The sequence below is a fragment of the Dromiciops gliroides genome, chromosome 4 (genome assembly GCF_019393635.1).
Source record: "Dromiciops gliroides isolate mDroGli1 chromosome 4, mDroGli1.pri, whole genome shotgun sequence".
NCBI lineage: Eukaryota > Metazoa > Chordata > Mammalia > Microbiotheria > Microbiotheriidae > Dromiciops > Dromiciops gliroides.
In genome coordinates this window covers 383,631,003-383,644,760 of record NC_057864.1, presented here as the reverse complement: position 1 = coordinate 383,644,760, position 13,758 = coordinate 383,631,003, and the positions used below count along the sequence as shown (strand labels likewise).

At 37.1% G+C, this 13,758-nt stretch overlaps 1 protein-coding gene across 1 annotated transcript in view; it reads right to left on the bottom strand.

The window, feature by feature from the left end:
* Positions 1-13,758, bottom strand: part of UTRN (utrophin) — a 705,722-nt gene that overhangs the window by 528,109 nt on the left and 163,855 nt on the right. Inside the window, exons 4-7 of the mRNA XM_044001726.1 lie at positions 5,093-5,185; positions 2,865-2,942; positions 1,146-1,238; positions 236-408 (exon numbers count right to left, since the gene is read on the bottom strand). Coding sequence (XP_043857661.1) covers positions 236-408; positions 1,146-1,238; positions 2,865-2,942; positions 5,093-5,185 — 437 coding nt within the window. The remainder of the gene's footprint in view (positions 1-235; positions 409-1,145; positions 1,239-2,864; positions 2,943-5,092; positions 5,186-13,758) is intronic.

The window sequence follows — 13,758 nt, the reverse complement described above, 5'->3', positions numbered from 1 at the left end:
GGAAGCTATATTGTAGCCTTGGCATTTTCTCATGCAAGAAAAATCTCCATTGGTAGTTTTCTTAATCACCATTATTTCAACAAAACAATAAATTATTTGGAAAAATGGAAAACTAAGAGTTAGAAAAATCTATGCTTTCATATAGATTTGGTCTATAAGATCTCTTAAGTCCCCCTCCAATTCTTAAGCTATGACCTTATAGTTCTATGATTTCAAACAGTGTAAAATTTCTCACTTGTGTCGATGGAGAACAGCATTAAAGGCCAGCCCATCAGCCCAACTTGTAGTGAAGTTGAGAACGTTGACCTGACTATAAGGCCTCGTTGACTGTCGAACCCAGCTCAGAAGAATCTTCTCACTGTTTGTCTGCTGTAGGTCTGACATGATATCTTTCATGACATCTTTTACCTATTTAATTAGAAAGGGACAGTATCCTAGTCATTTAGAAAAATTCCTTGCATGAAACATGTCACATCCATAAATAAATAACATGCAACTCATATGTATCTCGTAGCAATATGTTCTTTTTGAAAACAGAGGTATAACAAAGTAGTCCTTTAAAAAAAATAACAGATGATTTTCTATAAGATGGAGAGATGAAATGGGAGGCAAGGGAAGAATACAGAAAGGGAAGGAGGAAAGAATAGAAGAGAGAAAGAAGGAAGGGAGGGGAACTACTCTTTGACACCAAAAAAAAAATCTAAGATCAAAGAATAAAACCTACATAAGCAAAAGAAATTAAAATATAAAACAGCGGTTCTTAACTGGGGTCCAAGAACATTTTTTATATAGTTAAATTTTTTATCTTAATTTTTTTATTTTAAAGACAATTGATACTTTAAATTCATTTAATAAGAATGGTATTTCAATATAATTGGTTTCCTTTTTAATGCTATGTATTCTATTTTGCATATTTCAAAATATTTTTTCTGAGAAGGCTTGACCAAATGACTATAGGGGTCCAAAACACAAAAAAGGTTAAGAACCTCTAATCCAAAAAGGATCCCAAATTTTTTTTCTTCTATTATTCAAAAGTTGGATACTTAAAAAAATAGGGCAGGAAGAAAGAAAACATAGGCTTGGAGGCTTTTATATTCCTAAAGTTATCCATTTTTAAGGGGGTAAATGGACCAAAGTTTCCCTACCTGCCAGTGCAAGATGATACTCCAAAGTAAGCCCAGTGTCAGTTTATGATTACCATCCACAATATCAGTTCCTCCTATGTTTACCAGCTCTACCTGTGAAAAAAATTGTCTTAAGTCAATTATGTCAATAAAACATTTTACTTTCCTGAATATTTTTCTTTTTTAAATAAATATTTTTTATTTAAAAAAAAAACACAACAACAACAACAAGGGGCAATTAGGTGGTGCTGTGGTTAAAGCCCCAACCCTGGATTCCGGAGGGCCTGAGTTCAAATCCATTCTCAGACACTTAACACTTACTAGCTGTGTGACCCTGGACAAGTCACTTAACCCCAATTGCCCCACAAAAATAATAATAATAATAATAATTTAAAAAAATTAAAAAACCATTAATGGCACTTCTTAATGATTGGGTCCAGTCCTCCCCACACCCAACAAAACACTTCCTTGTAACAAAGATGCACCTTTAAACAAAATAATCAATACATCAGACATGCCATGACTTTTTCATGAACAAAGATCCAATGGTTTGACTGAGTAATATGAGAATTAATATCTGAGGCAAAACTAGAAATCAATAATGTTATTGAAACACATGTAATACTAGAGACTCCTCTAAGGTACTATGGGATACTTCAGTATACCATTAACTACTAGCTATCAGAGGAGAGCTATCAGCGTAGGACAGGTCCTTTCCTTCCTCCTATTTGGAGAAGCTAAAAATATGGCCCAGTGGTAGATTCTATGCCTCTCATTTAAGGGCTTACCTAGGAAAAATCTAAAAAGCCTCATCACCAGAAGGTTAACTACTAGATGTTGAATTTTTATGGTCTCAGAAATTCATTAAGCTGTGAGAACCAGAGGGGTTGCATCTACATCCAAGGCAGTGCCCAGTAGGAAGAATTATCACTATTTTTACTACTATTGACAATCAAATCATATCTCTTTTGAAATATGTCGATAACAATAGAGCAACATTCTACTTACTTATTAGAGCAAATGACTACATGAGAACTCAAAGAAAATAAGCTTAATTTTTCTCATAACTTACAGACAGTATAAAGTGCTTTTTTAAAAACAAACAAAACATGGTAATTATACTTGCTGAGGTACAGCAAATTTTTGGTTTCAGAAAACTAAAAGATGCTTTCCTACACATCAGTGGGCATGACGAGTCCTAAACGCCCACAATTCTTGGCTAACACTACAGTTACTTAAGAACATCAGTGATTCATCGCATATGTGACTATATATAAAAGTCAACAACATTGCCTAAGAGCAATGAGGTCTAATAAAAGTTCAATTAAGAAATTTTATATTTATTTCCTTTTAGAATCCCCCAAATAGCTTAATAATCACCTTCATTTCCCTGGACCTTCTCATTTGTATTTTTAAAATGTATACATACAAGCATACATATATACATACTTCATATATATACACACATACATACATAATAAAGTATCTCATATGCTGCATTAATAAATGTTACTCATTTAAGTACATTTATTTCAATAATGATACTTTTTAATATCAGATATATTTCTTTTTTAAAAACATTTTTATTATATTGTCTTTATGTGATGTGATATAGCATAGGTTTACCTTACCAAGCTTATAATATATGATAGAGTATAATAAACACCACCACCATATATGCACTTCACATACAGAACAAATCAATTATAAAGAGAATTTAAAGTACTATTCCACACTTACATTGTTCTGATGTAAAACCTGTAGAACTCTGTTGACATTATTTAAAGCATGTACCCTTGTGGAACCACGTTCCTTAGGCTAGAAAATAAAAAAAGAAACAAACAAAAACTATGGTGGGTTTTCTTTTCACATAAAGAATTTTGGGGCAGCTAGGTAGCACAGTGGATAGAGTACCAGCCCTGGATTCAGGAGGACCTGAGTTCAAACCTGGCCTCAGACACTTTACACTTACTAGCTGTGTGACCCTGGGCAAGTCACTTAACCCCAATTTCCTCATCAAAACAAAAAACAAACAAAAAAAATAATGATTTTTTTAAAGATCTAAACATAATTTTAGAAAGACATTACTATTAATTTGTTAGGTATTGAACTAAATACACAGCTCATAATGCAGTGCATGTACTTAAACTACAATACTATTCAATAAATCCTTTGGGAAGAAAGTAGCTTTTTAGCAAAGGTGGACCTGTAGACAACGTGAATAAGAGGAAATTCTGGGTTTCTCAGGGCTAAGTACCTGGGAGCAGTTTTTGAGAAGGAAACAACATAAAGAGAAGGATCGGGGCCACAAGTAGGAATTCTTGTGCCTAAGGCAAGCAGTACAACTAGCACCAAGGACATGAAGCGTGCCCTCAGCTAAAATGAAGGAAAAGGGAAATAGAACACTGGTCTACTGGAAAGGAAAGAGAGACCTTGAGACACTTAACAAGCCCACATGGGAGGAGGCTACTATGGGGGAAGAAAAGCTCACGCCAGTCTGTCATCTATTATCAAAATAATTAATTGATATATAATAATTAATGATAAATAATTAAAATAAATTTTAAAATCTTAACGATTACAGTAATCCAAAAACGAAATGACGTTTCTCAGGAGGTGGGGGGTTCCCCTTATTTAAAGTGGCAACATAAAGGCTAGATGACACCTCATCAGGAATATGGTCTGTGGGATTCTTTTTCTGGAGTGGCTTAGACTCAAATGACCTCAAAAATCTCTTCTTATTCCAAAACTGTGTGAAGTCAATACTAAATGCTGATGTTTCTTTCCTGCTGGAGGAATGCAAGTGTTATCAGCCCTTTCCCTTTCCCCTTTTAAATTCAGGAAGCTCTAAACTCAGCACACTGGGTTAAAGACCCAAATGCCCTGTAATCTTTCTGGTTCGAAAAAAGACACAGTGTCAGATTCATGCAAAAAGGCCTCTTGATAGAAGGCCAGGATCCGGGACCAAGTCTGGCTGCTAGTACAACCACAATCTGAATACTAAAGAAAGTTCCAAATGGTGAAGTTTACAAAAGGCTACATAGTTCTGTGTAGGTTCTGAGTCAGTGGGTGAGGAGCACCCTTCCTTAGAGAATTCTTTCTATGTTCCACATGTCTACAACAAGGAACCAGGAATCACATAACATGTGACCCAGAAAGAGAAGGGAAAGGAAGGATGCAGGGAGGACAGCAGTAAGGCACAGGAAAAAGTAATCCACATCATGGAATTCCATTGATGCATAAGATACTTTTTTCAAACCTTATAACAAAGTTTCCGACTATCAAGTGTGCTGGTGGAACATAATCTCAAAAAGTAGTACTGTATGCGCTGATTGCCATAAAGGAAGTGTTTTAATAAATGTCAACTTTAAAATTCAGATAAAAACAACTAAATATTTTGAAATAGAGATGGTTAGTCATAGAATTGTATATACAGGGGCAGCTAGGTGGCGCAGTGGATAGAGCACCAGCCCTGGAGTCAGGAGGGCCTGAGTTCAAATCCGGCCTCAGACACTTAACACTTACTAGCTGTGTGACCCTGGGCAAGTCACTTAACCCCAATTGCCTCACTTAAAAAAAAAAAAAAGAATTGTATACAAAATTTTTAAATTCTATCTAAAATATGCAAATATGTATCATTCTATTTATATTGAAACCATCAGATCTCACCTATTCTCTGTAATTCTAAATCTTAACTGTTTCCATGGCCTTATTTAAGTCTTAGGTACCATGATTGCTTTCATTCTCTCTACTGGGAGAATATACTGTTACTACCTTTACAATCATTTATCAATGGCAAAAGTGAAGTTCTCAAGATGACAGAACAAATGTTTCTCCATCAGATAATATGGGAAAAGATCACTGAAAAGACACTTACGTTTATGTCTAAAATAATTTGGCAATTATAGATCACTCCTCTCATATGAATGTTTAAAATCACTGAATGCTTAAAATGCAACTTTTCTTACCAGTGAAGTTCCTGTGAGTCCCTCTAGAAGATCCAAAAGCTTCCTTCCATCCTTGAGATCTGTAAACATATCCTTGATTGGTGGTTTTCCACTCTATAAAATATGAAAAATAAAATAAGAGCTTACTTAGACGCTGATAATTCCAAATATAGCTAGCAAGTAAATTTAGTTGTACATATACATACATTGTTTATTATACGTGTGTGTATATATATATATGTCTGTTTATGAAGACACAGTATATCGTATGTATATTTGTGTGTATGTATATCTTGTGTGCGTGTGTTTCTGTGCATAAGTATGTGTGTGTATACACACATTCTTGTATGCTTGATTATAAAATGTATCTACTACTAAAATGATCTTTAAAAGTCCCATTTGCCATGTAATCTATGACATGAGCCATAAAATCTTAAGAGTTTCAGTTGATTCATCTGCAAAAGAAGGGGTAGGGGTAGATAGTACTACCTACCTAATTCACCAGCTTACAAAAAGGATAAAATGACATAAAGTATGAATGCACCTTGAAAAGAGTAATATACTTTAGAATAATAAGATGACAATATTACTAAATTGTTGTTATAGTTGTTTCTAATCAGATATATGTCTTTTGACTATTAGTGGAATAGGAAAAAATTGCACCCCACAAGAAATCTTGGAATGGCTTAGTCAGACTCAAGTACATAAATTCAATGAGTCATCTTTTTAGAAGAAATGCCAGCCGAAAAAGAAAGCCTCCAAATGAATAAAACTCTAAATTATAAAGAATGCAACTACGTTCCAATGAAAATTTACTGGGTTGTGTCAGATAATCTTTCTAGGTAATTTAGTCCAGTCAAAGAGGATAGACTGACCTGACTAGTTGCTTTTTTCTCTGTGGAAAACAAAAAAGAATTTGCTTCCCCAGAGAAAAGTTTATTATCTGTGATGGGGGGGGGGGGGGGGGGTGTAAAAAAATTCCTAAAATGACTGGAATTCCTTTCAAAAGTGTGAAGCTTCCTAACCACCCTTCCCCCAAATTAAATCACTATTCATGTTTGAACATGAAAAGGGCAAGCAAGTGCCCTTTTCTCAAAAAGGAAAACCATTACCCTAAATTTGTAGCTATTTAAAAACCTCCTTCGAGCTTGGATTCCCAACAGCTTTCTCTTTGTCCATTACTGCTTTTCATGTTTTATTCCCATGTAAAATCAGTCTGTCTCTCTGTTCTTCTCTGTCTCTCATATCTTACCATGAAAATGGACCCAAGAGTCCCAACCCACTGCAGCTAGGAGGAACAGGGAGACCTTGGTCAATGTGCCAGCTTCTTGCAAGAACATGATACACCACCTCCTACCACAGCCTGAAAACTATTCACTGCCTGGCAACATCCCTGCTTGTATGCTTCTCTGCCTCTACTATTTTTCCTATTTCCCCTGCCTCCCTATCACTTCCCTAGGCCGTGTCTTATTAAATGATTTTCCTTGTGTGTAAGGGGGGCAGGGTGGCAATACACAGAGTATAGATTTCAGCATTGACTGACCTAATTCTTTTGTGAAGACCCTGTAAGGGCCCATCAATGAACCATTATATGTATCTATTTTACAGATGAGGACTGGGGCTCATAAGAGTCAAATGCCTTGCCCAGCTAATATGTCAGGTCAAAAAGGCCATAATTAAAACCAAGCATCTCCAAATTCACTTCAAATGTGAGTGTTAAAGTCATCGAATCTTTAGCAAATATTCTGTATCTCAAACATGTTCCTGTTCTAGGAATGATTCTATTAAAAAAACAAGTGAATACAGAAGTTCACAAGTTCATAGGTGATCTTTTTCATTCTTTGCATATTGCCAAGTTTGTGTTTGTTCAGAATTAAGTTCTCAATGGTTTTTTTTTTTAATTTAAAAGAAAGCAATTCTAGGTACAGTAGGAGAGTATATGTATTTTAAATTGAACAAATATCTATTGATTGGATATTATATGTTGAGTAACTCACTTAGGCACTGAGAAAGATACTAAAATAAAATGAAACTCAGTCTAATTAGAATGTAAGTTCCTTGAGGGGAGAGAACTTCTTTTTTATTATATACTTGCATTCCTAAGGGATTAGTTCAGTGCCCAGCAATACTAAACATTTAGCAAATGCTTAAGGACTTAATAAATACTTGTTGGCATGTTCCCTATCTTCACAGGAATTGTAACCTGGGAGAGGATATACAAGACATATATTACATATATACCAACCAGGGCAGCCTGACACAGTGGAAAGACTAATTCAGAAATCCTGAGTTTGCCGCTTAATTTTATCTCTTATTAACTGGGTGCCCCCTGGGAACCCAGGGGTCTTAGTGTCTCAGGGTCTGACAGAAGCCACTTAACTTCTATCTAAGCCTCAGTTTCTTTAAGCATAAAGTAAAAATAACAACACTTCCATTACATACTTCACAAGTTATACTGTGAAAAACTCTTTGCAGACATTGAGTGACCCACACTGAACCTGGACTAGAAGACCAGAGTTCAAATCTTGCCTCAGAAACTGATTTGTGTGTCACTCTGGGGAAGTCACTTAAGTTCTGTCTACCTTAATTTCTTCAACTGTAAAATAGGGGTAAAAATATCACCTAATTCCCAGGGTTTTTGTGATAATGAAATAAGCCAATATTTGCAAAGTGCTTTAGAAACTTTAAAGTGATATACATAGATATGCATATACACATGTGTACATGTACAGACAGATATACATGTATGTGCTAGCTAGTATTAAATAATAGTGGTAAATAAATATAGGTTATGATGAAGGAGAAGGAGAAGGAGAAGGAGAAGGAGGAGGAGAAGGAAGAGGAGGAGGAAGAGGAGGAGAAGAAGATGAAGAAGAAGATGATGATGATGATGGAGGAGGAGGAGGAGGAGGAAATTCCTTTGTTAAAAGATTCTGTGCTTAGTCTTTTTATGAAATGAAAAAACCTTCTATGATGAGAAAATGACTTTAAATGCATCTGGTTTTTAAGTTTGTATTTCCATCTATCTGGTTTTCATAAAACAGGGCACATCAAGCGTATATTCATTAAAGGGTTAGGAGAAAGCATTCTGCTGCTCCCCACAATGGCTCCCAGTTTAAGTGCCATCACCCATAAGAAGCCTTTTCTCATCAAAGCTGATCTTTCTTTTCTCCTCTATTCCCAATTACTTTATTTGGTATGCATTTTGTTTTGGCTCACATGTGTGCAGACTGTTTCCTCCAAATAGAATAAAAACTTTTTGAAAGCTAGAAGGTTGGCCAGACAGAGCACTTTCCTTATAACAGAGGTTTTGGGAAAAACCCGGGAAATGAAAAGAAGGGTCTGAAGGGGGTAGAGGGTGTCATACATTTAGTCAAGGAGTGGAGCAAACTTCCAGGGAGAGGAGGTTTCTGTGGTATGATAATAGCTAACACTTATATAGTTAGTTACTGTAAAGAATTAATTGTTATTTGAGGTTTTTATGCCTCAGTGCGCACTGGCCTGGGGCTACGCAAACCGCACAGTGCTCCACCCACTGGTTGTAGCCATTACCAGGGCTCTGGCACCTCAAGTCATCACCACTCGCCCACACTTACATGGGCCTGGCAAAATTATAACGATTGGAAGCCTAGTGAGGGCAGTCATGTGACTGTCAGAGCGGCCATCCCATTGGCTGGGGCTGTGTGGAGAGTTTCTAGGTTTGGGGGAGGAGAATTGGGCATTCTAGGTGGAAGCTGGGGAGGGACTGGCATTCTGCTGCGTATTTTCAGCTGATTCCTGGGCAGTGGTATTTTTTCGGGTATTATAATTTCCCTTTCCCTTGATCCTACTGATCCTGTTTGTGTTTAAAAATAAAACACACAAATCAGCTGAAAATACGCAGCAGAACACCTGTCGCTTTCCAGCTTGTACCTAGAATGCCCAATTCTCCTCCCCCAAACCTAGAAACTCTCCACACAGCCCCAGCCAATGGGATGGCCGCTCTGACAGTCACATGACTGCCCACACTAGGCTTCCAATCGTTATAATTTTGCTAGGCCCATGTAGGCATCAGCGAGTGGTGATGACGTGAGGTGCCAGCAACAAGTCAACCGCTACAACCAGTGGGTGGAGCACCTTGCGGTTTGCGGAACCCCAGGCCAGTGCGCACTGAGGCATAAAAACCTCAAATAACAATTTTTTACATTACTATATGTCAGGTATTATGCTAAGTGTTCTACAATTATCTCATTTGATCCTCATAACAACCCTGAGAAGTAGATGCTATTATTATCCCCTACCGGTGAGAAAGCTAAGGCAAACAGACAAGTTACTTACTCAGGGTCAAATGACTAGTAAATGTCTTGAAGCTGGATTTAATAATAGCTAACATTTATGTAGTGTTAACTACATGACATGCACAGTGCTAAGCACTTTACATTTATTATCTCATGATCCTTATAAAAACCCTGAGAGGTATATGTTACTACAATTGCCATTTTACAGATGAAGAAACTGAGGCAAACAGCTATTCAGAGTAACTTGCCGAGTGTCAGACAGACAGCGTCTGAGGCTAGATTTGAACTCAGGTCTTCCAGACCTAGTACTCTATCCACTGGACCAGGGATTCTTTAATTTTTTTCCACTCATGACCCCTTTTTTGTGCAAGAAATTTTTACATGGTCCTGGGTATATAGGTATACAAAATAGATATACATAACTTTCTACTGTAGCCAAATTTTTCAAGACACCCTCCATTCAGTTATGTGACCCCATATGAGGTTGCAACCCACAGTATAGGAAGTTTTGCACCAGACCACCTAATAGCCCCTCAGAAATTGTGGATAAAATGTCTACCAGAGAAAAATCTTATTAAAATGGGGATAAAGGGGCAACTAGGTGGCACAGTGGGTAAAGCACCTGCCCTGAATTCAGGAAGACCTGAGTTCAAATCCGGCCTCAGACACTTGACACTTACAAGCTGTGTGACCCTGGGCAAGTCACTTAAGCACTGTTGCCCTGCCCCCCCCTCCCCGAAAGGGGTGGTGGTGGTGGTGGTGGTGGTGGTGGTGGTGGTGGTAAAAATAGTAACTAGTGGACAGGGTTGTTGTGAAGATCAGATGATATAACATATGTAATGTGTTTTACAAAGCTCTATAAAAAAATATAATTTTTGCTGTAGTTGTTACACTGGCTCTGACAACAGTAGATGGTTAATAAATGTTTGGTAACCTCTCAGTGTCCTCAGGCAACTTTATAAAACAATACCTTTCAAAGATTTGAGGCAGTCAGTTACTGGTCTACACAAGAGAGGAGCTTCTTCACATGGAGCTGTAGAAGTTCCAGAGAGAAATGTAGACTCTGAACACTTTCCTCCCTCACTCCTCATCTCCCCCTCCTAAAAATATCCCAGCACCTAAGACAGTACCAGCACATAGTATGCATTTAACATATGCTCGCTAAATTAAAACTTTAGGATGGCAGTAATTATTTCTCAAAGAGCTCAGTAGGACTAATTCCATATGGAGATCAATTTAATAATGAGCACAACACATGAAAGTAAATATAATCTATTTAGTCAAGTGTACGTCTACTGTTTTCAAAGCACAAGCTCAATACATGGGAATCTGATCTGGGAAAAAGTTCAGAAATGTCAGAAGTAATCTTCTAACAAAAATAAAAGATAATGCATCATGCCAGTTTGCAGCTCGGTTTAGGGTTTTGTTTTTTTCTTTTAAAAAAACCTTATGTGACACATTTTTTAAAAATATGAGGAACATAGTTTTTCAATTCAACTAATATTTAATGAACCTTCCTAGGTGCTTGCCACTGTGGAGAATAAAAGAGAGTTTGTCGTCTCTACTCCTGGAGGAGAGGCTCTGGAGTTAGCCACCAACACACAACTCCACAAAATTGTACATCATGAATAAAGACAGGAAGGACAGGGACCTCCCCTGGTTTTATTCCATCAAACAAAATAATGTAAGACCTCAATGGGAAAACTATAGTTCTATAATGAATGAGATTCTCCCTCTTTCTGCCTTCTCTCACTTCTCGAGTTATATACCTTTCAACCCAATATATAACCTGCTCCCAAAAGCAATATCATCTCCCCTTTAAGATAAGTCCTTCTTCCCATACAATCTTTCCATTAGAAAGACCTGCTGCTACATTTTTTAAGGACTCTTGGGGTGGGAGGGAGAGGTTTTCTGTGAGAGTTACTAAAAAAACAAAGCATTTTAATAAAGTATAGAGGAAATGGAGCTCTTTGCCCTTTGATGCAGTAAATACCACAAATATTTTTTTAAAAAATAGAAATGGGGGCGGCTAGGTGGCGCAGTGGATAAAGAACCGGCCTTGGATTCAGGAGTACCTGAGTTCAAATCCGGCCTCAGACACTTGACTTACTAGCTGTGTGACCCTGGGCAAGTCACTTAACCCCCATTGCCCAGCCAAAAAAAAAAATAGAAATGGTGAGGGTCCAAATGTGCAAGATGTGTTTGTTCTCTAAGAGAGCATTTCCCAATATTCAGAGCCAATTAGGCAATTTTCCCAATGAGCTATTTTGTTCCATCAAGTAATTTACTCTAAAGTTGTAAGGTAAGCTCCTTTGAAAGTTGCAAAGTCGCCTTTACTTTCAGATAATGAAGACAATAAGTCCAAAGGAAAATGGAACTCAAGTTAAGTCCACTAGAATATGGAACTCAAAAATTCTATCAAAGGATAAAAAATGATAAACAGTGATGCCCTGAAAGCTGATGGGAAGAAACTAACACACACAATGCAGACTAGCTTTGTTTTATGAAGTTTATACTGGGTGGTATTTTTAGGAGGCTATAATCTGACATGTGCTATATAAAGCCTAGTTATGAGCGGTGAAGCTATAACTGGGTTTTACTGCATAAGGGAACTGTAAAAACAAAGCTTTTTAATTGTTGGTGGGGAAGGGTGAGGTTTTCAGTTTTGTAGGCATTTAATATAAACTCTCTTATCTGTCTATGATGTGAAGGGACTTAGCCAAATAATAACACCAAAATAAGAGGAAGCGTTATCCAACAATGTTACTGACAATTAATAAAGAAATACTAAAGCAACAGGATGAAAGAATCTAGCTCTAGAGTAGCAGAGAGTAGCAAGTGTGGATCACCTGGTGAAAAATTAAATCATGCCAATCAAATTAACCCCTTTATGCCTTAAAGGGACTGGCTATTGAGACAAGGACACATGGCAAAGGTCCAAAATTCCTGTAAGCTTTTCATTTCATCCCATATGCTGCTGATCAAAGACTACAGTTAGACCAATGGCTTTCCATTTTTATTACTCAAAATTACAAGGTTCCAGTATCTCTAGAGATCACAAAAGACATGTCTAATTTTTGCCTACCCTAATCCAACCTCAGAAGCTGGGACTCTAGAGAATGCAAAAACAATACAAATAAGGTTTATATATTTCCAGAAAGTTAAAAATTCAACTGTTAAAATAGCAAATGACTAATTGATTTGCAAGTCACTCCAAAGGATGTTTATTAGTGACTCAGCATCAACCTGAGCATACTAAAAAAAGGTGGTGGTGGTGGTGATAGAAAATAATAGCTACCTACCATTTACATAGAGCTTTCTTTGTGCCAGGCCTGAGCAGTTAAATGTAGTGGATAGAGTGCTGGGCCTGGAGACAGAAAGACTCCAGGGTTCAAATTCCAGCTCAGATGCTCCTACATGTGTGACCCTAGGCAAGTCACCTAACCCTGTATGCCTTGGTTTCCTCATCTGTAAAATGAGCTGGAGCAGGAAATGACAAACTACTATATTATCTTTGCCAAGAAAACCCCAAATGGGGACAAGAAGAATTGGACAAGACTGAAAACAACTGAACAACAAAAATGGGCCAAGCACTCTGCTAAGTGCTTTACAATTATTATCTCATTTGATCCTCACAACAACCATGAGAGGTAAGTAATATTATTATCCTCATTTAACAGATGTGAAAACTGAGGCAAACAGAAGTTAAGTGACTTACCCAGGGTCACATAGCAAGTATCTAAGGCTGGATTTGCACTCAGATTTTTCTGACTCCAGCTCTATCTACTGATCCACCTAGGTGTTTAGCTACCTAGAATAGTATCAATCCAACCATCCATCAATCAATCAATCAAGGAATCTTAACTGACTATTTCCTGTGTCTTAAATATCATTTAATACTTTGAGTAACAGGAGTATCTCTCATTTGCTCATCTATAAAATGCAGATTATTATATTTTTAATGCCTATGGCACAGAGCAGTTCTGAGAAAAGTACTTTGTAAACTTTAAAATATTATGTAAACGGGGGGGGGGGTACTTATTATCATCTTCATTTGGGAGTAACTACTGGGTATATGAATTTCAGTTGTGACAAGTATAATTTAATGGGGAGATGGGGGGAGGGGAAAACCAAGCACCATGAATGCAGAACATGGGGGAAATAGTTAGTGCCAGCACAGCACAAAGAATATCTATGTTCTGAAGGGCACAATACAAACTGAATGGAAGTCAGAAATAAAGATCATCTGGGAACTATGAGTTATAATATATTCTGAATTGAAAACTATCTTTGAAATTGAGAGCATTCTGGGAAGGAATCAAACATCACATAATCTTAGAAGTGGAAGGGACCTCAGAGAATATCTAGACAATGAACACTTATTATATGTGCATTTATTAGACACTATGT